Source organism: Lissotriton vulgaris, chromosome 1_1, assembly GCF_964263255.1.
Source record: "Lissotriton vulgaris chromosome 1_1, aLisVul1.2, whole genome shotgun sequence".
Lineage (NCBI taxonomy): Eukaryota > Metazoa > Chordata > Amphibia > Caudata > Salamandridae > Lissotriton > Lissotriton vulgaris.
Window position 1 is genome coordinate 1,300,085,726 of NC_141685.1, and position 23,762 is coordinate 1,300,109,487.

Consider the following 23,762-nt stretch of genomic DNA (forward strand, 5'->3'; position numbering starts at 1 on the left):
CGCCGACAACACCCAGCTCTTCCTCTTTCTCACCAACGACCCCACCACCGCCAGAGCCAACCTACACGAAGGTATGAAAGACGTCGCCGACTGGATGAGAAACAGCCGCCTTAAACTGAACTCAGACAAGATGGTAGTCCTCATCCTGGGATCATCAACCTCCGCCTGGGACGACTCCTGGTGGCCCCCGGCCCCGCTCCCAAACCAACGGACCACGCACGAAACCTGGGCTTCATCCTGGACTCCTCCCTGTCAATGACCAGACAAGTCAATGCCGTCTCAGCCTCATGCTTCAACACCCTGCGCATGCTCCGCAAGATCTTCAGATGGATCCCCAAGGAAACCAGGAAGACCGTCACCCAGGCACTCGTCACCAGCCGACTAGACTACGGGAACACCCTCTACGCCGGAACCACAGCCAAACTTGAAAAAAGACTCCAACGCATCCAGAACGCCTCCGCACGACTCATCCTCGACATCCCCCGACACAGCCACATCTCCGGACACCTGAAAGATCTGCACTGGCTCCCCGTCAGCAAGAGAATCACGTTCAGACTCCTCACCCACGCACACAAGGCTCTCCACAACCTGGGCCCCAAGTACCTCAACGACCGCATGACCTTCTACACGCCCACCCGCCAGCTACGATCGACCAGCCACGCCCTCGCCACATCACATCCGCAGAGCCACCGCCGGAGGAAGATCCTTCTCCTACCTGGCAGCCAAGACTTGGAACTCCCTCCCCACCCACCTTCGGCGAACCCAAGACCATCTCTCCTTCAGGAAGCAGCTCAAGCCCTGGCTGTTCGAGCAGTAACTTACCCCTCCCCCAGCGCCTTGAGACCCTCCCGGGTAAGTAGCGCGCTTAACAAATGCCGTGATTGATTGATTGATTGATAGCTAAGCTAGAGTGGAACACGCCAGGGCACCATTGGTGGAGTATTAGGTGAAATCTGACCTTTCATCCATCTTGCACAATAGGCAGCAGCACCCAGCTCCTTTGCAGCCGCTACCATTGTGTGGAGAAATGTCTCCTACAAGTTGGGTATTAGGTGGTGGGGTCAGCATAATAGCTATTCATGGTTTAGAGACGAGGAGTCTGCCTCACAGCAGTAGATGACTTCCCTTCAAGCTGCCCATTGCCAGTGGTAAAAAGACCTCAGCTGTTATGACTGGTGTTACTGTAGTTCTCTTTTCTAGCAAGGTTAGGGACCTGCAGTTTCTAACCTCCACCATAGTCCTAGATTTCCGTTTTGAGGAGGATTACCATTATAATTTTCATGCCAAAAGTAGGGAGTGTTCGAACAGGAGGATTAACTAGGCACCTTTTCACATTCAGGCGAAGCAGCACTTGGCAAGCTCCCCCTGGCTGGCTTTGAGGCAGTCTTCCTGTCTGACTTGACCGCGAAGACATCGTGAAATTCCTGAAAGAGCAAGAGTATGGCAGGCAAACAATACTGGGTCCATCTTAAATATCACCGGCGGGAGAAATAACTTCATAGAAAACAAGCATTTGCAATGCAATAGGTCTCGCATTAGGAAAATGTGACCTATTGGTATTTTAAATGAAATTTTTTTAATGTGTGTTGGCTTTGAAAATATATAAATTAATAGCATTGTTATTCACAAACCCAATAGCTTACACTTTCCTAATGCGAGTCCTATTGGCTAAGGCAATGCTTGTTGGTAGCAAGCAAGGACAGTCCTGTTGTGGTGCTGAGTGATGTGGTGGTTGGGCTGAGTGATGTGGTGGTTGGGTTGAGTGATGTGGTGGTGCTCCCGAGTGATGTGGTGGTGCTCCCGAGTGATGTGGTGGTGCCCCCGAGTGATGTGGTGGTGCCCCGAGTGATGTGGTGGTGCCCCCGAGTGTTGAGGTGGTGCCCTCGAGTGATGAGGTGGTGCCCCGAGTGATGAGGTGGTGCCCCCCGAGTGATGAGGTGGTGCCCCCCGAGTGATGTGGTGGTGTTCCCGAGTGATGTGGTGGTGCCCCCGAGTGATGTGGTGGTGCCCCCGAGTGATGTGGCGGTGCCCCCGAGTGATGTGGTGGTGCCCCCGAGTGATGGGATGGTGCCCCCGAGTGATGGGATGGTGCCCCCGAGTGATGGGATGGTGCCCCCGAGTGATGTGGTGGTGCCCCGAGTGTTGTGATGGTGCCCAGAGTGATGTGTCGGGTCCCCGAGTGATGTGTCGGGCCCCCGAGTGATGTGGCGGTGCCCCCGAGAGATGGAGGGTGGAGTTGGATGGTGGAGCTGGAGGGTGGAGTTGGGAGTTGGAGGGTGGAGTTGGAGGGTGGAGTTGGAGGGTGGAGTAGGAGGGTGGAGTTGTAGTTATAGTGTGGAGTTGGGGGACTCGAAGGATCCTCGGGGAGGGGAGGGAGATATTGCCTACAAGAAAAAAAACGGACAAAAGGACCCCGATACTTTAGGTCCACTCCAGTTAAGAACGTTACTTATTTTCTATAAATGCGTCCTTTTCGTATCCAAATATGTAATTGCAGTGCATTTCTATGTAAAGTATTTCCTACGAGGTCAACAATCCAGAGAGCATATTTGCATTTCAAAATATATAGTTCGTCTTTTCATTGAAAACATGCATACACTTTCTCCACCATGAAGCTCGTCGCAACTTATAAACTAATAATTAGCACTCCTACTAAGGCTGTATTTTCAGAACACCAAAACCACATGTGGAACATAGTTTCCTGACTCAACTGCATTCCTTCCCACTGGCATTGTTTGCCGCGTTTTACAGGCTGTGTAACAGAACCCATTAATGAAGGAGGGTGTGCATACTTTGGCCTCAAGCGGCCATTTGTGAATAAGATAAACACATCGCATGGTCGCAGCCCTGTGTCCTGATCAAGGACTGATGGGAGGTGAAAACACACATTAGGTTCTACAGTTAGAAGACTTTGCAATCAAGCAAGTTCATTCTGCTGCATAACATTTCCAGCACGCAGTCTGTGGAAAAAAAAAGGTTTAAAAGAAGGTAATTGTAGGCTTTTCTCAAACTAACACCTAGTAGGCAGAATATTGCTGGGAAGAAAGTAAGAATAGGACTCTTGTGTCTGGCTCACAAAGGACTTGTTGGTTCAGTTAAAAGGGCTAAGAGAGGAGGGCCATTAGAAGTACAAATGGAAGGGGCTGATTGGCTGTTAGTTCAAGAGACTCGAAGGGTCCTCGGGGAGGGAAGGGAGATGTTGCCTAAAAGAAAAAAAACACGAGAACGTGCCACTGCTGCAATGAAACAAAGAAAAGGGTACAGGAGCAGAGGGGTGGGAAGAGGGGATGATGCGCCCTTGTGCGACTGCCCTACTGAGAGAATGGGTGGCAAGCGGGGGTCTTGTAGGGGATGACGGTGTGAGCAAAAGGAGATTGAGCAAACCCACGATCTGACCTAACATCGTTACAGTTGGTTGATAAGCGCAGCCTTTCAGTGGTCTTCAGTCTGGGTCGTGAGCATGACGAATGTTGCTTTATTGAACTGCACATTTTCACTCGAAGGTCATTCTCAAGAAACACATAGCCCAGGTGAATGAGCTGGGGGTTTGAGTGGCGTTGAAGAGACGCTTTGAGGGGTAGGACGTTGCTCTGAATATTTCATTAAATTACTGAAAGAGAATAGAGAAAGACAGACTCAAAATGGAAGAGAGTACGATCACCAGAAAAGGGAAGATAAGGAATGGAAACAGTGAGGGATAGCGATGGACACGATAAACAGAGCAAAAGAGAAAAAAATGAAAGTGCTAGGGGCCGAATGCTGGCAAATGGTGACCTGCAGAGCGCATGAATGGGAAGTAGGAGAGTGCTGGTGTGCGATGTGCATGTGGGGGGCGGGGCGCGGCAGCCTTTGAAGTGTGATTGGGGGGAGGGAGCAGCAGCCTTTGAAGTCTGATGTGAGGCACAGACAAATGGTGGTGTGACATGGCTGGTTTGTGCAGGCCCATAGATCACATGAACTGTGGCTAATCCGCCGGTGGTAGACTGTTCTTTTGCCCTTACTATAATCTCTGCCAGCAATGCGCAAGTGCATTGGCAGGCAGAGACCACAAAAAGAAGCCTGGTTAGATTTGGGGGTCTCTGGTTGGCCCAGGTAGGTACTTGTGACAAGCAGGGACCCTCTCCTCTAGTCAGGATAAGTAGGTAGTCTCCCAAAATAACCCCTGCTCACCCTCGAGGTAGCTTGGCGCGAGCAGTCAAGGCTTATCTCAGAGACGTTTGCAGGTTAAGCATTTGTAACCACATACAGTAACTAAGTGACTATCACAAATGGAAACTCCACTAGGAATATATCCAAAAATAGTTATCTTTTATATCAGGCTTAGCACAAGACCAAATAACGACAAAAATTATCCACAATACTGTTAGCAATCAAGAGTTCTTAAAAAAATGCGTAATTGATAGTTCTGTGCGCTTCGCACCCTCTGTCCGGCTCTCCCGGTGATTAAGCATGGGCGGAAAATCCGTTACGCTCGCGGATTTTGCGGATTTTCGGGAAATCCGCAATCCGCGAGATTTGCGAATTTCCCGCAAAATCCGCAAATTCGCACGCAGCGGATTTTTTTTGCGGCGCGCGGCGTTGGTGATACAATTTTTGCGGCGCGCGGCGTTTATCATCGTTTGCCGGGTTGTTTTTCTCGATAGTTTGCGAGTGCTGCGCCATTTTGGATCTTGCTGCGTGATCCCGCGGGAATTGGCGAGCGCGATTACGTCATCGCGGCTTGCCAGCGATAGTTTGTCAACGCGAGTACGGCGAGATCACGTCTCGCGGTACTTCGCAATTGCGAGATTTGAGATGCGGCGAGCAGCAAGAATCTCGCACAAGCGAAAATATAAAATTTGCAATTCTGCACAAGAAATCCACCAGCAAGCAGCATAAACCTTCTTGAAATTATGATTTTTATCTGAATAACTCCTTAGGTTGACATTTGCCTGCACTTTTTTAGCGAGGAGTCCATTTTGGGGAGGGGGGTGGGAGGAAGGAAGTGCCCCACAGTCTTCAACTTCCTGTTCCTGTTCAGCAGGCTCCTCCCAGTGCTTTGTCCATCTCCTGGTCACTTTTCATTTGGATCTGGAGCTGGAAGGATTACTTTTTAGGTTTTGCCTAGCGGAAGCTGCGCTCTGCGCAGCTTTTCCGCGCAGGCGAAATCCTGTTGAGAACTGTAGTGTGGCTTTTGTTCGGCCCTCGTCCTTGATTGGCTGGCTCCGTAAACGGAGCCTTGCCATTGGACGAGGGGCCTGTCCGTCAATGCCGGACCAGACACGGGGGCGTTCCCGACATTCTTTGGCTTTTGCCGACGTCACGGGACGCCGGGAACGCCCCCGTGTCTGGTCCGGCATTGCCGGCACTTCTGCGAGGCTCCCGAGCGAAGGAGGAGCCCCGGGGAAAGAGCAAGTCCCGCCTCGGCCCCGGAACGAAGTCCAGGTGAGTGCTTTGTTTGCTGGGACTAGGGGAGGCTCCCTCCCGCTACCCGTGTATCCGTTCCCGCCCCCGCACCCCCCCGCCCCCTCTCCGTGTGTCCGTTCCATGAGTCAGTGTTGGTGTTTGCTCTCCAAAGCTCCTTCCTTGTTATGACATTTCCCTGCTTGAACACAGTCGGCTAGGAGGCGTGCAAAACGTGACTGCCTCGAACTCCCGTAGCCTCAATTTTAACCCATGCGCCGACATTATTATTGAAAACCACAGAGACAACTGGGTACAGCAGTGAGGTCGTGAGGTCGTTCTCTTCAAGATGGCGTTCATATCCCGGGCTCTTTTTGTGTGTGTGAGTGTGTGCAGAGCGCGAGTGCGTCCTGTAAGCGGGCGCGAGCGGCCGGTGTGTGATCGAATGTGGTAAGTGCGCCCGTGGAGGTGGCTGCGGTGTCCGTGCAATACATACACACATACACCTCCCCTGGATGTCTCCCGAAAGAACCGACAGAAAAACCCCTTAAAAATCAAATAAACCTGGAAATAAACACTGGATCTCTCTTGCCGAAGCTGGTGAGAGGCATGGAGTGGGGCGCGGGGCAGCCGGGTCCGTGTTTCCGTTGGCCCTGCTGAAGATCCCAGACCCCCCCAGTTCAGCCCGCCGACGTTGCCGAAGCTGGTCAGAGGCATGGAGTGGGGCGCGGGGCAGCCGGGTCCGTGTTTCCGTTGGCCCTGCTGAAGATCCCAGACCCCCCCCAGTTCAGCCCGCCGACGTTGCCGAAGCTGGTCAGAGGCATGGAGTGGGGCGCGGGGCAGCCGGGTCCGTGTTTCCGTTGGCCCTGCTGAAGATCCCAGACCCCCCCAGTTCAGCCCGCCGACGTTGCCGAAGCTGGTCAGAGGCATGGAGTGGGGCGCGGGGCAGCCGGGTCCGTGTTTCCGTTGGCCCTGCTGAAGATCCCAGACCCCCCCCCAGTTCAGCCCGCCGACGGCCCTGCTATCACCCCCCTCTTTAAATCCCATCTTTTCTTTGAAAAGAGACCACTCTCCGGACCCTTCTGTCCCGAAGACGACGATGGGGACTCGGGTTCCCTAACACGGCGAGAGAGGATTAAAAACATTAATATAAAGGGGGAAAAATAGATATTGTTTTTAAAATCCCCCAAACCAAAAAGGATGGCAAACTCGACTGGGAAACCTCAAGAGTACCAGCGGAGGAAAGGGCAAGCTTTCCTGGACGAGCTGAGGCAGTTCCACCACAGCAGAGGGTGAGAAGACCCATTTAGCCATAAACCTATAAGACACGGGGGTGGTGGAGGGGTAGCTTTGCCAGGGGTCCGGTATCGCCGGCCTAATCTGTCGGATCTCTCTAACAATCTCTTTGTGCACAGGTCCCGGTTTTGAAAGCTGCCGGCTGTGGCGGGCAGGGAGCTGGACCTGCATGCTCTCTAGACCCGGGTCACTACCCTGGGAGGCTTCTCTAAGGTGAGCGGGGGGCCACGCCGGCAAACTTCCTTCTCCTCCTGTCAAACACTTTTTGGATTTCCCTCGCTGCTGCTCTGGACTGCGTCCGGGTAGAGAGGGGCGAATAAGGTCCTTTGCGGAGAGAGGCCTGAGGTGTCCCAGAGCCTGCCAATATCGCTCCATGTACTATTCAAAAGCAGTTGATTTTGAGTTTCCTGGCTTAGGCAATTGTCATTGTAGGTAGCTAGATAGTTTGGGCAATGTATAGCAAAGAAGTCCTTCATTCGGCTATGACGGGTGAGAGGAGACTGGGTAGCCCAGGGATGGCCTGTGTTCATAAGTATACAAATGTACAATCTATTTCGTACTCACGGGTGCAGCCGATGGATCCCCCCCCCCTCCTGAGAATGTTAACTGGCAACTTGCTGCTCTGCCGTTTGGGAAGCGGCAGGGTGAGCGCGAGGAGGCAGGAGAGACGTTACGTCACTAAATAGGGTGTTTTGTATGTGTAGGATCGCGATCCCGGCAGGGAGACTCTAAGTAACGTCACAAGAGAGTACGTGCACTAACCCAGGGAGGTGTTGGAATCTTTTATGCACAGGACTGTCCCGTCTAACCCGCCGGAAGTACTTGCCAGCAGCACAGGTCACCCGAGCGTTACTTTTTGAAGCGGACTGTTTGCTCTGCAGCTGAGCGAAGGTAAGTGTAGATGTGAGTTAGGTGATGGGGCTTTCATCTGCACAGGGTCATTGGGGAAGGTACGCCGGCAGCTGGCAACACTCGTGTAGCGCGATGTCTTTCGGAGGGTCTATTGATGTCACTCGCTCAATTTACAAACGTTAGCGGAGGCAGGCAAAAGTGCAATTGTTACCACTACGATTCACCTGCTCAACAAGATACCTGCGGTGTAAGTGGCTGCGGTGACCCTTTGTACAGCAGAAATTCCCTGCCTCACCACTGACCGGCCACTCAGACACCATGCACCCCGTGGCTCCTAATGAGGGGTTGAAGTGGGAGTATTTATTTGTTTAATGTAAACACAGTCGTGAGGTGAGCGTTTTTAAAGGGGCGGGGGGAGTGAGCATGAAATAAACATTTCATTTTTAAAAGACAGTTTATATACACGCTTTTTGTAGTTTTAAATTTGGAAAAATGAAAGATGTAACTTACCTTTTTATAAGTTACTTTTTGAGGCAGGCAACAACCACAGTAGATTGAGAACTTTCCTACGGCCATTGCGAATGTTGGCATTGATTTTATATAGTGTGGACATGGCCTGGAGGTATCAGAGCACTTTACAAGAAAACAGTCCCCAAACAGTTGTATGAGCACATTACAGATACAACCTAGGAAGGATTACAAGCAGGTGATCTACAGTACGTGGGTTATAGGCGGTATGCGACTACAGTTCCAAACAATCCATACAGGAGTAAATGTGGGATCCAATAATGGAAAAAATGGAAGGATATATTTTTTAGAGCTACCGGACAGGCTTCAGACACAGAGAATTGCCTCTGGTTTCAGGGATCCAAGCACTGCTTCCCTGGTCTTATAGGGACTGGTTACAGTTATGAAGTACTGGCGTTGGTTTCAAGGATCCCTGTGCTGTTTTCCCAGGCCAGCTGTTTGCTGCCCTCTCCCAGCCTGCCCTCTCCCAGCCTGCCCTCTCCCAGCCTGCCCTCTCCCAGCCTGCCCTCTCGCAGCCTGCCCTCTCGCAGCCTGCCCTCTCGCAGCCTGCCCTCTCGCAGCCTGCCCTCTCGCAGCCTGTCCTCTCGCAGCCTGTCCTCTCCTGGCCTGCCCACTCCCAGCCTGTTCTCTCCTAGCCTGTCCCCTCCCTGCCCTTTCCCAGCCTGTCCTTTCCCAGCCTGTCCACTTCCAGCCTGCCCTTTCCCAGCCTGTCCTCTCCCAGCCTGTCCACTTCCAGCCTGCCCTCTCCCAGCCTGCCCTCTCCCAGCCTGCCCTCTCCCAGCCTGTCCTCTCACAGCCTGTCCTCTCGCAGCCTGTCCTCTCGCAGTCTGTCCTCTCGCAGCCTATCCTCTCGCAGCCTGTCCTCTCCCGGCCTGCCCACTCCCAGCCTGTTCTCTCCCTGCCCTTTCCCAGCCTGTCCTTTCCCAGCCTGTCCACTTCCAGCCTGTCCTCTCCCAGCCTGTCCACTTCCAGCCTGCCCTCTCCCAACCTGCCCTCTCCCAGCCTGTCCCCTCCCTGCCCTCTCCCAGCCTGCCCTCTCCCAGCTTGTCCCCTCCCTCTCCCAGCCTGCCCTCTCCCAGCCTGTCTCCTCCCTGCCCTCTCCCAGCCTGTCCTCTCCCTGCCTGTTGTCGTGTCCCGGCGGCAGCAGGCAGGAGCGTGCACTGCGTCCCCGAAGTAACAGCCCTAAACCAAGCAAGATGTACGCCCCCCCTCCCACCAATCCCTGTTAGGTAGTGGAAACTGTCCAAACTGGGGTGCAGACAGCCCCTCTCACCTTTCGGCCTGGTACCACTGCACCAACCGCACTACTTCCCTACTGACCGTTCTCCACTTCAGCCCTGTCTAAATTACAATTCATGCTTGTGACCCTTTTGCCTGCTTGTGCTTGTTTTCATGACCCTGTTGCCTGCTTGTGCCTCCGTGTGCCCATGTTGCCTGCTTGTGCCTCTGTGTGCCCCTGTTGCCTGCTTGTGCCTCCGTGTGCCCCTGTTGCCTGCTTGTGCCTCCGTGTGCCCCTGTTGCCTGCTTGTGCCTCCGTGTGCCCCTGTTGCCTGCTGGTGCCTCCTTGTGCCCCTGTTGCCTGCTTGTGCCTCAGTTTTCGTGCCCCTGTTGCCTGCTTGTGCCTGTTTTTGTGCCCCTGTTGCCTGCTTGTGCCTGTTTTCGTGCCCCTGTTGCCTGCTTGTGCTTCCGTGTGCCCCTGTTGCCTGCTTGTGCCTCCGTGTGCCCCTGTTGCCTGCTTGTGCCTCCGTGTGCCCCTGTTGCCTGCTTGTGCCTCCGTGTGCCCCTGTTGCCTGCTTGTGCCTCCGTGTGCCCCTGTTGCCTGCTTGTGCCTCCGTGTGCCCCTGTTGCCTGCTTGTGCCTCCGTTTTCGTGCCCCTGTTGCCTGCTTGTGCCTCCGTTTTCGTGCCCCTGTTCCGTGTGCCCCTGTTGCCTGCTTGTGCCTCCGTGTGCCCCTGTTGCCTGCTTGTGCCTCTGTGTGCCCCTGTTGTCTGCTTGTGCCTCTGTGTGCCCCTGTTGCCTGCTTGTGCCTCCGTGTGCCCCTGTTGCCTGCTTGTGCTGTGTGGGTGTGTGTGGAGGGCTCTGTGTGGCTGTGTGTGTAGGAAGCTTTGTGTGGCTGTGTGTGTGGGCGGCTCTGTGTGGCTGTGTGTGTGGGGGGCTCTGTGTGGCTGTGTGTGTGGGGGGCTCTGTGTGGCTGTGTGTGTGGGGGGCTCTGTGTGGCTGTGTGTGGGGGGCTCTGTGTGGGGGTGTGTGTGGGGTGGCTCTGTGTGTGTTTGTGTGTGTCATTTGCGAGAGATAAAGCTAGTGGCATTGTAAATGACAATGCCATTTATTTATGTTAAAAAAAACATAAATAAAAATAATGTCAAGAGCAATGCTAATTGCTCTAACTTTAACAAAGGCAAAACCATTGCATTGTAAATGCTTGTTGTGGATGCTGCTGGATATTTGGATTTGAGGCCTTTTTGACTTTCTTTGGATCACTGTTGGATTAGAAATTTTACAAGTAAGTTTGATTGGGGCATTACAGTTGCTGCAACTAAAATTTTGGAATTTTCGATTTTTGGGCTGTTTTGGGGCCTTTTGCCCAGGGGTACTCAGTGGTGGGTGGACTGAGTCTTTCTGTGGGTTGTCTTGAACTTAAACATCATGGAGGCCATGGATGGATTGGGATTGTGCTGATTTTTCAGTGATTTTCGTTTTTTGGGCCTGTACTTGTGGCCTTTTCACCAGGGGTATTTGAGTCTAGCATGGGCCTAGTCTTTCTGTGGGCTGTCTTGAACTTAAACATCAAGGAGGGCATGGATGGAATGGGATTGTGCTGATTTTGCAGTGTTTTTCGATTTTTGGGGGTGTTCATGGGGAGGGACAGGCCATGTGGCTGGTGGCCATTTTGAGTGCAGCTACAGGCACTGGCCATGTGCTGGCAGGCAAGTGGCCATTTTGAATGCAGGCTTTGTTGTTAGGCCTGCAACCATTTTGCCTACTTTTCAACCTTTATTTATGCCCAGGGGTAGTGAGTCTTGCATGGGCCTAGTCTTTCTGTGGGTTGTCTTGAATTTAAACATCATGGAGGGCATGGATGGATTGGGATTGTGCAGATTTTTCAGTCATTTTCGTTTTTTGGGCCTGTACTTGTGGCCTTTTCACCAGGGGTATTTGAGTCTAGCATGGGCCTAGTCTTTCTGTAGGTTGTCTTGAATTTAAACATCATGGAGGGCATGGATGGAATGGGATTGTGCTGATTTTGCAGTGTTTTTCGTTTTTTGGGGCTGTACTTGTGGCCTTTTCACCAGGGGTATTTGAGTCTAGCATGGGCCTAGTCTTTCTGTGGGCTGTCTTGAACTTAAACATCATGGAGGGCATGGATGGAATGGGATTGTGCTGATTTTGCAGTGTTTTTCGATTTTTGGGGGTGTTCATGGGGAGGGACAGGCCATGTGGCTGGTGGCCATTTTGAGTGCAGCTACAGGCACTGGCCATGTGCTGGCAGACAAGTGGCCATTTTGAATGCAGGCTTTGTTGTTAGGCCTGCAACCATTTTGCCTACTTTTCAACCTTTATTTATGCCCAGGGGTAGTGAGTCTTGCATGGGCCTAGTCTTTCTGTGGGTTGTCTTGAATTTAAACATCATGGAGGGCATGGATGGATTGGGATTGTGCAGATTTTTCAGTCATTTTCGTTTTTTGGGCCTGTACTTGTGGCCTTTTCACCAGGGGTATTTGAGTCTAGCATGGACCTAGTCTTTCTGTAGGTTGTCTTGAATTTAAACATCATGGAGGGCATGGATGGATTGGGATTGTGCTGATTTTTCAGTCATTTTCGTTTTTTGGGCCTGTACTTGTGGCCTTTTCACCAGGGGTATTTGAGTCTAGCATGGGCCTAGTCTTTCTGTGGACTGTCTTGAACTTAAACATCATGGAGGGCATGGATGGAATGGGATTGTGCTGATTTTGCAGTGTTTTTCGATTTTTGGGGGTGTTCATGGGAGGGACAGGCCATGTGGCTGGTGGCCATTTTGAGTGCAGCTACAGGCACTGGCCATGTGCTGGCAGGCAAGTGGCCATTTTGAATGCAGGCTTTGTTGTTAGGCCTGCAACCATTTTGCCTACTTTTCAACCTTTATTTATGCCCAGGGGTAGTGAGTCTTGCATGGGCCTAGTCTTTCTGTGGGTTGTCTTGAACTTAAACATCATGGAGGGCATGGATGGAATGGGATTGTGCTGATTTTGCAGTGTTTTTCGATTTTTTTTGTGCTGTATAACTGAACTGATGTTCCTCGGTCTTCCATTGTTTTTAGGTGCACAAGACTCAAGAGAACCACCAGTGCCAGGAAGAAGTCCTGCAGCGGTGTGTGTGTGCAGCATAACGTCACGCAACGTCACATCTGGCCTCAGACAACTCTACAATTCGTGCAACTGCGGCCTGCTGTCTGACCTGCTCTGAAGAAGATGGCCCCAAAAAAAGGTCTCCGTAGCTCCTCTAGCAAGAAATTTGCTAGTAAGGAGCAGAAGAAGCAAGTTACCAAGGAGGCTGGTGTGCCACCCGCCACGTTTTTTGGGAGCAAAAAAAAAAGTACGCCTGCAGCAGCAGGATCTGCTGGGGACCAAGCTGGGAGCAGCACCCCTGCTCCATTGGGTTCAGTGCCTCCACCACCACGCCAACTTAAGTCAAAGCCCTTGAGTGCTTCAGAGGCAGTCAGTGTACTTCTCCAATCACCATCGACCAGTGATGTTGGCTCATCGCAAGAAAGTAGCAGCAATGTCCCTGAATCAACACAGGTTGTTGTAACTCATCTGACAAGTGTTGAACAACCACAGCCGCAACAACAACACCATGTGCAAGTACACGCCCAAGTACATGTGGAAGGAGAGGCAGCAAAAGGAGATGCGCAAGCAAAGGTGCATGGAGGTTCACAAGTGCCCACAATAGTTGTTCCTCCCGAAGTAGGGGCACATCAGGAAATTGACAATGAAGCCGAGGTATCATTGGAAGCCACTCCTCCTGATGATCATTCACTGTCTTCCATATCCCCAGCAAGGAAAAGATCAAGGGGGGTGTCTACATCTTCTTCAAGCCCACCTCCTACTGATGATCTGGATGACGATTGGGTACCATCACCGCAGCCTGAGAGTGAGGCACACCATGATCTGACAAAGGTACCTAAGCGTAAAAGGAAGGTCATCGAAAAACTCATAGCTATGGAGTGTGATGAGGCTCAACAAGAAGTGACAGATACTGCTGGTGATGAAGCCTCTCACGATGACGACGAGCCAGTCATCACAAAGGTCACTGCAGCCCCACCGGGCATGCAGCAAAGAGACATTTTGACCCTATCCCGAGAAGCTGCTGAGCGTGATGATGATGTCGACGAGGAGGCAATGGAAATGGAATCATTAGATTTGGAGTTAAGTAGTACACCAAAACCTACCGCTTCCATATTTCTTCCTCGCAAGAAGGTACCCACCTCGACCTCAATTCGTGGTGGTGAAAGTGCAAAACGTACTGAAGTTCGGCAATCCACATCCTCCACTTCATCTGGCATTAGCAGCAGGACCACCACCACCAGTATCGCCGCCTCCTCCGGCCCCCCAAAGACATTTCAAGTCTCCAGTTTGGGACTTCTTTAGTGTTTGCCCAAAAATTGAAAACGTAGCCATTTGTAGCATTTGTAAGGTTCGAGTTGGTCGTGGTAAGCTTGGTTCTAACTATGGTACCGGAGGCCAGAGAGGTCATCTTAAGAGAGCGCACCCTGTCCAATGGTTTCCGCACCTAGAGGCGTTTAAGCAAGCCGGAATAGCACGTAATGAAAACGTTGATTTTTCTTCTGATGATGACGAGGAGGAAGAAGACGATTCAAACACTTCACTTACACCCAGTACCCCTGTCAGCAGCACACCCCATGTGAGGCACACTAAGAGTGTGGGAGAGAGTGAGACATCAATGCGGAAAAGTTCATCAGCGAGCGTAACTGGGTCGAAGATATCATCATCATCCCGTAAATCCTTGGTCCAGGGCAACATTAAAAAGATGTTTTTTACAGAAGCGCAATATGAACGCAACCACCCACTGACGCGTCTGTATAACACTAAGCTGGCTAAAATGCTAGCTCTGGACCTTCTCCCTTTTTCTTTTGTAGAAGGGGTTGGTTTTCTAGAATTAGTGGCAGCGCTCTGCCCTAAATGGAAGGTTCCTAGCCGGTTCTATTTTGCCCGAGTTGCGGTTCCAGCACTACATGAAGATGTTCTGAAGGTGATTGGGGCAGCTTTGCAGAAGAGTGCTGTTCACACTATACATCTGACAACAGACATGTGGACCAGTGGCGCAGGCGCTGATTACATGTGCATCACTGCACACTGGGTCTCTTTTTCAGGGGCTAAAGCAAAGCTAAACGCAGGTGTTGACGCGGACATTGTTTTTAAAGGTGCTCGGAAACATGCAACACTAGCCATGTTTGGTTTGGAGAAACGTCACACAGCAGAAAACATTTTGGATGTCTTTAACACAAAGGTCCTTAACTGGCTGTCCCCACTAAAACGCCAGGTTGGTTATGTTTCCACGGACAATGGCGCCAATATAGTTAAGGCCATGAGGGACGGTTACTATTTCAGAGTGCCGTGTTTCGTGCACTGTATAAACCTGGTTGTCCAAAAATTCTTGGGTAATAAAGGCAGTGCAGCGTACAGTGTATTGGACACCTGCCGAAAAATGTGCAACCATTTCAGCCATTCTTTTAAGGCCCGGAAGCAGCTGAGGAGCCTGCTATATCAACGTAAAATGCCAGTGAAAGCACTCATCCAGGAGGTGGTAACACGTTGGAACTCAACCTTCTACATGCTTGAGCGTCTGTATGAGCAGTATACGGAACTCGATCAATATTTCCTTACAGAGGGTACAGAGGAGCTGAGGATGGGTGCGGCGGATTGGAACATAGTTCAAAGCCTGACACGCATGCTTCGTCCTTTTGAGTTCTTCACGCGTGCAGTCAGCAGGGAGGACTCTAATTTGGGAAAAGCTATCCCATTGTTGTACATGCTGGAGGACCAACTGAAGGAGGTGTGTTCTGTGTTTGAAAAAGATGACAAAAACCAAGACTCTTTGCTTCTGGCTGAGAAATTATTAGAGCTCCTACAAGGTGATGAACGTCTTAAAAAGATCCACTCAGAAGAGCATTACATTTGTGCTACTATTCTGGATCCACGCTACAAAAAGGCGCTGGCAGGCCAAGCATTCTTTCCTTTTGATGATCAACATGTTCCAAAGTACAAACGTTGGCTAGCCTTGTCAGCCAAGAGGTTTGAAAGAGAACGGCTGGAAATTGAAGGAAATGGCAGTACATCAGCAGGCCATCCCCAGTCAAAACAATCCACTTCTGCACCTGTGGCTGTGGCACAAGTGACCTCTCAGCCGTTAAAGACACCGGCAACCGGATCATCTGCACGAGACACAACAGAAACATTGGAGGCTGAAGAGGATTGGCTAGCTCTGCGTGGGTTTGGTTCTCAAAAGGTCAGAGGCACAGCAAGAGCTAAGCAAAGTGGAGGAACCTTGGATGAGGACCTTGAGTCGATGGTGAAGGACTATCTGAATGACTCAACAGAGGTCTATGTTAATTCTGACCCATTGGCGTATTGGCATGGGAAAAAAGAATGGTGGCCACAGCTCACCAACCTGGCTTTAAACTACTTGTCTTGCCCACTCGCAAGCGTGTCTTCTGAACGGGTTTTCAGTGCTGCTGGTGGCATTGTAACTCCCAAACGGAGCCGCCTCTCGCCCAAAAATGTGGAGAGGTTAACAATGATCAAGATGAATCAGCACCTCATACCACCAGATTTCAGAGTACGAGAAAGCGTGCCGGATGAAGAGGAAGTGGCCAGCAACATAGATGAGGGAATTTCTACTCTGTCAGGTGACACTGAGCTCACCCTGCCTGAATTCGCAGAGTATGATGACGAAGCCTTATTCTTATTCCTGGACCGTGATACCGAGCCCTGAAAATGAGACAACGAATCAATAACTTTCTTTTTCGTCCTTATTCACTTTTATTCCTGTGTGTCTGTCTTTCTTTGTTGTGCACAGTTAATATATTTCAAACTTTAATCAGATAATCACAAAATCAAGCCCATCAGCAGAACTGTCTTCACTGGTTTGCTAATTGATTTGAAGTTGCCGCAGTCTGCATTCCTCAGGTTCACAAGTTCAGAAGAACATGCTCCTCTATCCTCCTCCTCCAGACTCCTATTTCCATCAAACCAGAGGGCTGGTTTACACCCAATGAAGAAAGACTCAGCACTTGTGGGGGTGTTGTTGTACCTCTTTGCAGGTGAGTTGACGGCTCTAGGGCCATTGCTGGGAAGCTCTAATACCGGATAAAAGTGTTTTGGACCAAATCCCAGGCGGAAATTTTTTTGTGTTTTTGATGACTTGCTTGCCTTTGAGGTGCTCTTAGGGGGGGTTCCGTCTGTTTGTGGGTGAGTTTCGTGGTCTGGGAGCACTGCTGGGACACTCTAATCTTGATTGCATTTGCTTTTCAGGAAATCCGTCGTGGCAACCCCGACTTATGGCCTAGCTACGCAGCGCGTTTGGACCGAAGGCCGAGAAATATTGCAAGTATGAGATTTTGCTTTTGGCCTGTTTGGGGGTGTTATGCTTCTTGGCGGGTGGGTTGGGTTGGCGGGTCTTGGGGCATTCCTGGGAAGGTCTAATAACGGGTAGAAGTGGTTGGGACAAAATCCTCGCGGAAAAGCCTTTTGGCACTTTTTGTAACTTAGGGTTCGTTAGGGTTAGCCCTAGCAGCAGGATTGCATGTGTTTCGGGGTGTTCTAGATTTTTGCAACTGAGTTCTGGGGTCTTAGAGCACTCGTGAGAATGTGTAATTTTGGTTGCAAGTCATTTGAAGAAAATCCATGGTGGGAAAGGGGGGATTTGGCATAGTTAAAGAAAGCCTTTGCCACTATTCTTAACTTAGGGTTCGTTAGGGTTAGCAGTATTTCTATTGCATGTGTTTGAGTGGGGGGGATTTCGAGTCTTAGAGCGATGCTGGCTATGGCTACTTTTGCTTGCAAGTGGTTTGAATGCAATCCACGGTGGGTAAGGGGTAATTAGGAAGGGGTACTTCGGCCTACTTTTACTTTCAAAGTAAGTTTTGTCACCAGTTTTCTGCTAGGCCTCGTTTTTTGAGATTTGATTGGGGGTCTTCTACATTTTTGCGACTGGCTTTAGTAAGGGTCTGGGTGGGAGCACTGCTAGGAAGATCTAATTTTGTTCTAAAACACAGTTTACAGTACACCTAGCTTGAGGGGAAAGATCCGCTACATTAATTTGCCCATACTTATTTATCCTTCAAAAGGTGACTCAGACAGAGTACGCACTTTCAAAAATATTGTACTGTCTACTAGGAAAATCAAATTGTGACTTTTTGCACTCCACAGCCTACATACCTTATATTTATTTATCAGTGGTGTTTTTAATATTATATCACTTCCTGTTTTTCGTTGAATAATTACAGGCCGGGTTTCAGTCTCTGCAATGGGGAAAAAAGGATGGAGTCAGGCTTCACAGTAGCGAGCCACAATTCAGCATCAGGCAGGCAGTGGACAGGGTGTCTTCTGGTGACCAACATCGATGGACGAAGCGTCGGCTGCAATGGAGGAGTGCCGCTAATAAGAGGATTTTTTTTCTGCAGGCAACTTACTTACCACTTCCAACAGGACAACTACAACCACATAGATACAGTATCCCTTGCCTTTTTCTCTGACTGTGACTGCATTTCTTGGATCTCTCTCTACTTCTAAATTGATCCCTTAACACATCACTTAGTCCACTCCACTATCACATCTGCACCACACATAGTCATTTGTAAGTGCTCCTACATAATTCGCAAGTCGCAGCACGCCCCAGGCCGTAGAGGACTGGGATGGCCCCAATGATGAAGCATGTCACCAAGGGGCAACCCTGGTGAGTGAGGGGACACCTAGAAAAAAAGCAATTTCTCCTTTTCTATCTACTATACCTTCCAGACCAACCCCATTGAGTGTTGTTGTGAATGGATTTATAGTGACCAGCAAGGCTCTCGGGTATCTGGCTAGTACAGAGACCTTATGTTGAATATCGTTATCAATAATTCCACACAGGCCCTGTACTGTCGCATTCTTTCTTCCACAGTTGTCGAAAGTACTACTAACTTTTCACTGACATGCATGCAGTAGTGCATGCACTTTCAAAGATTGATGGATAGGTTTGTACCCAAAGAATTGTTTATGTTCAATTGTTTGTCTATGCTGTGCTTTTTTTCTTGTCTCCCAAAACCTTTCCCAAAAACCCCCGTACCCATCCATTTTTCAAACCCTAACCCTCTTCCCCCGGGCTGTGTGGTTTTGATTGATTTGTGACTAAATTACAGCAATAAATCCACACACTTGCTGGGGAGGATAAGGTGATAGCAACAGGCTGGTGAAGAAATCCGAGGATATATTCTTACTCTGCTTGACAAAGACCCATGGCTAATGTCAAAGAACTGCAACCGAATTAGTAGTTATACTTTACCATTTGTTAGGCAACAATGTGGCACTGTTCTAGTGTACTTCTGTCACCTGCTATATTCTCAGTTTATTTATTTTATTTATTTTGAAAGTTTTATATAGCGCGAACAAGATCTTTGCAGATATCAGAGCGCTTTACAATGCAAGGAATAACAGCAAGAGAGTGAGTGGCAGGTCATCAGGTAGAGTGAGATTATACGTGGGGGAGCAAAGTGGAACGGGTACATCAATAGTGCAAGTATTACAGATAAATGTGCGCATAGATAGTCAGGTGAACCAATAATACAAATAAAACACATAATCTTAGAGTACGAGCAACATAGTACAGATAAATGTGCGCATAAAAAGTCAGGTAAAGCAATAATACAAATAATAAACATAATCGTAGAGTTCGAGCAACATAATACAGATCGGTGAAGAGACTTTACAGCTCATAGGTCACGTGCATTTGGCCATGAGAATAGCTTTTACTTCTTTCTTAAAAATTGTGATGGAGGAGATGAGCCTGGTTTCAGGCGGGAGTGAGTTCCAGATCCTGGGTGCCATTCCCGAAAAGGAGCGTTTATAAGTTTTTACTTTCCGGAATCTTCGAGGTTTTAGCAGAAGGTTGTTTTCTCCTCTAGTGTTTCTAGAGCCGCCAGAGATTGACAGCTTCTGAGTGAGGTATCCGGGAGAGCTCAGGTGTATAGCCTTGTGTGTCATGCAGGCGATTTTCAGATGTATTCTGGCTTCAAAAGGCAGCCAGTTCAGGGATTTCAGGTCAGGGGAGATATGTGAGTGTTTTTTTGACCCAGTGATGAGTCTCGCTGCAGCGTTTAGAGAAGCTCTTAGGGGTGCAGTAGTGGTTAACGGGAGACCGCAGAGGGCGGTGCTGCCGTATTCAATTCGCGGGATTACTAGCGCTTGTACTGCAGTTTGGAAGTCTTTGGCAGGTAGGAAGGGTTTAAGTTTCCTCAAGGTGTTGATTTGGTAGTTCGCTCCCTTGGTAGCCTTGCTGATCTGATGCTGCATGTTGAGATTGGAGTCGAGGGTTATGCCTAGAGATTTTGCTGAATCCACTATGGTGGGTTGGACATTGAGTGCAGTTAGCTGTTTAAGCCAGGTTTGAGTGGTAGAGATCTTTGCGGGAGGTGAGATCAGAAGGAATTCTGTTTTCAGGGCATTGAGTTTGAGATGATTATCGGCAAGCCAAGATTGGGTGCTTCTGAGCGTTGAGTTCAGGAGTAAGATGTCATTGGGGGATTGTAGTTTGAGATATAGTTGGGTGTCATCTGCATACATGTGAAAAAGTACATTGGATGCTTGTAACAAGGTGGTGAGAGGTTCCATAACTAGGTTGAACAAGGTTGGTGATAGGGAGGATCCTTGGGGGACGCCTAACGAAACAGGTACTGGTGCGGACATCTGGTTGTTACTCTTGAATTTCTGCGTCCTGTTGTGTAAAAAGGAGGTGAACCACTTGAGAACAGTTCCAGATAGACCCATTCTTGTGTTCAAAAGATCGAGTAAGTTCTCATGTTTAACCGTGTCGAATGCTGAGGAGAGATCAAGAAGGATGAGGAGGCAGGTATCATTTTGATCTAGTATTTGAAGGGCGTCGTCAATTATGTGAGTCATAGCAGTTTCAGTACTGTGTCCTGCTCGGAAGCCTGATTGATGAGGGTTGAGGAGATCAAACTGATCAATGTGTTTAGTCAGTTGTAGTTGTGCGCATTTTTCCAATAGTTTGGCGAGAGTGGGAATATTGGTAATGGGGCGGTAATTGTTTAGGTCGGATGGGTCGGCAGTAGGTTTCTTTAGTAAGGGTGTGACTTGACCAACTTTGAGGGAGTCAGGGATGATACCTTCTTGGAGCGAACTGTTGATATTTTTAGTCCAGAGTGGGAGGATCAGTGGGGTGAGATCTTTGACAGCGTTAGCAGGGAGGGGATCCGTGAGGTGATTGGATGGTTTCAAGGTGCTGAGCAGTTTGCCTATTTCTTCTTCGGAGTAGGTGTCAAAGGATGACCATGTTGCATTGTTTTTTGGTTCAGTGGGTGTTATGCATTTAGGTGTGGTGTAGAGGCTTACGTCAGTGCGGAGATCATTCTTTATGTTGTCAGTTTTTTGGGTAAAGAAAGCGGCGAAGTCATCACCAGAGGGTGCTTTGCACAAAGTACTGATAGGTTGTGGTTGATCCTTGGCTTGTGTTCTGATTAATTCAAACAGTTTTCTTGGACGGTTTTTTGTTTGGTCGAGCTGGAGGCTGAAGAAGTTTGCTTTTGACCGCTTTATTTTCCTGAAGTAGGCGTTTCTCTTTTTCTTCAGGGTTTTCAGGTGCAGTGCAGAGGGAGCTGTTCTCCAGGTGCGCTCTGCCATACGCATGGCTCGTCTATCTTCATTGAGACTCCCGTCGTACCATGGATTGGAGATTTTAGCGGAGACTCTTTTTAGCTGCATGGGAGCAGCCTCATTAATTATTGAGGATATGGTATTGAGATAGTGGTCAGTCAAGGATTGGACATCTGTAGCGCCCGTAGGAGGGAGCAGGAGGTCGCGGCTGTTCGGGGGTAAGGAGTATGGGTTGAGTTTTTTCAGGTCTCTTTTCCAGACTTTAGGTCTGGAGGTTTGAACCGCGTTGAGTTTGACTTTTTCATTGATGTGGAATGTGACAATATGGTGGTCTGACCAGTCACAGGGTTGGATAGACTCAAGTTGAATAGCGTCCTCTTTGGCGATGATGAGGTCGAGGGTGGAACCTTTCTCGTGGGTTGGGCTGTTGCATATTTGTGTGAGGTCCAGGGCGTTGAGAAAGCTTTTAAGACTATTTACCACCGCATCATAGTGATCGTTCCAGTGAAGGTTGAAGTCTCCAAGGTATATTTGGGTGAGCTGTCGTCCGGCATTGGTTGAAATCAAGTCCATGATTTGTTGGGCGAAGGTGAGCTTGTCTCTGGGTGGGTGGTAGATGCCGTGAAGAGAGCATATCGGTTTGCCCTCACTGATGATATCGAGGCAGATGTATTCGTAGGAAGTTGGGGAGGGTAGGGAAGGTGCGGGGGCTTTCAGAACAGAAAGGCTGTTCCTGTATATGCAAGCGATTCCACCACCTATCTTCCCAGACCTGTCAAGCCTGATTATGTGATAGTTGGGGGGAACCAGAATGTCCATTATAGGTGTAGAAGATTCGGTTAGCCAGGTTTCAGTCAAAAAGATTAGGTCAAGGTCCAATTTTAGGATGAGATCAGCGATGGCGGGGGAGTGTCTAGCAGCCGATCTGCAGTTTAGGAGAATGCATTTGAGACGGGGTGTGTCAGGGGAGGTAGAGGGTACTAGGGAGAGGGGGACTTTTCTAAGGTTATTCGGGACGGAGATTCTGTTGTTTAGTGTGGCGGGTCTACGGGGATTTGAGTGTATCGTGGGAATGGGCAGATGCGAGGCAGTTGTGTCGTTTAGGGGAGTTGGGTCGTAGGAGCGGAGGAGAGTGAGAGTGTCAAGATCCGAAAGAGGGTTGCATGTACGACGGGGGCGGTTGTTGCGATTGTGGGCAGGGATCGAGGTCCAGTGTGGGCGGCGGGTGCGGTTGTTGCGGTTGTGGGCACGGATAACAGTCCTGTGTGGGGGATGTAGCTTGGGGGCGGCATAAGGACGGGTGGAGAGCAGGTTGAGAGGGGGGGTGGTAGTGGGCGAGGTGTTTCTAGGGGTTGTGATGAGAAGTTCTTTGATGGTGTGAATTTCTTCTTTGATGGTGTGAATGTCTTCTTTGAGTTGGAGGAGGGAGGACATCATCTTGTCAAGCGTGGGATGAGTGTTAGTGCTGGGGGTGGAAGTCATGGGTGAGTGGCTGACCAGGTAATTATCGCACGGGTGGGGGGATGGGTTGGAGTTCATGCCGGGCTCCGCAGAGTCGGCGTGCGGGTTAGTGTTAGGGAGGGGAGAGGGTATGGGGGCGATGGGCGTGGTTGAAGTACGGACGAGGTTGGTGGTGTAGAGGAGGGAATTGGTGGCAGGTGTAGAGAGCGGGAAGGAAGTGGAGTGTATGATGGTGGTGATGGGGGAGCCTGAAGGGTAGTGTGGACTGAGAGTGGGGGGGGAGATGGGGTTGGAAATGGTCCTGTCGTGGGGAGGGGGGGTTATAATAGTAGATGTGGTGCGCTCTGCGTGGGTAGTTAGCGGGTGGTAGTGGAGACAGAGAGGGGGGGGGACAGAGGGTGGGACTTGTCGTTATGCGTGTCGTTCTGGAGCTGATCAAGGTAAAATGGGTTGTGGGTGGAAGTTGTGATGTCATGGGAGGGAGGAATGGGAGTGGTATGTGTGGGGGTCCAGGGGTTAGTGTTAGAGGGGCGGCTAGTGTATGAGGGGGAGAGATTTGTGACTGTGATTGAGGAGTGTGGGGTGGTTACAGCAGGTGGGTGATTGACTGGGGTGCTGGGGGTAGAGGTGAGGTGCGTGCCATTCTGATGCTGAGATAAGTTGTGGGTGGGGGCTGTGACGTCATGAATGATAGTGATGGAGGAGTTATGGATAGAGGACCGAAGCTTGGAAAGGTGCTCCTTGAACTTGGGGAACAAGTTGTCAAGTAGTTCCAAGTTCTTGTCTGTGGATTGAATTAGGATAATCCCGTTATTGTAGATAGTAATGGTGATTCTGCCAGGCAAGAGTTGGGATGGCGAAATGGAGAGAGTTAGGCCATGAGCGGTTTTTCTGGTGGTGGAGACGGTGAGCAGGGTGAGGAACACGTTTCTCCATTGAGCTCTACGTGAGGTGTGGAAGATGATATCAATGTTCACGGCTCCATTGACCGGTGAGAAGTAGGTGTCGGCAAAGGGGGTTTCAGGGTGGGCCCTCAGGAGGTTGTGTTTAAAGCGTTTAGCGGCTTTTTTGGTGAGAGTGGTTGGGTAGTTGATTCTATATGTGTGCTTGCCGATGAGATCCATGTTGGGAAGGCTGTAAAGGTGGGTATGTGATGACGAACACTAAGGCTACATATGTGCAAAAACAACTGTCAGCCGTAGGTTACATGGCACAGAAGTGTCACTAGTAAGTGGCCGAATAGTCAAAATAAGAGAGGTAGCAATCGGTGCGGACCAGGAATCAACGAGTGGGTGCAGCTTGCAAAAATGTACAAGATATGTGCAGTAGCAATGAGGTAAATGGACTCAAAGTGACATTAGTGAGTGGCCAGAAA

General features: G+C 49.9%; 1 protein-coding gene across 1 annotated transcript; it reads right to left on the reverse strand.

The window, feature by feature from the left end:
- Positions 1 to 1,313: 1,313 nt before the first annotated feature.
- LOC147749037 (uncharacterized) lies at positions 1,314 to 22,465 on the reverse strand. The gene is made up of 3 exons (XM_086929410.1): positions 20,683 to 22,465; positions 20,192 to 20,406; positions 1,314 to 1,424 (listed from the first exon to the last, which is right to left on the reverse strand). Exons 1-3 carry the CDS (start codon positions 22,463 to 22,465, stop codon positions 1,314 to 1,316), a joined length of 2,109 nt encoding a protein of 702 aa, XP_086785536.1.
- Between the last annotated feature and the right edge of the window lie 1,297 nt (positions 22,466 to 23,762).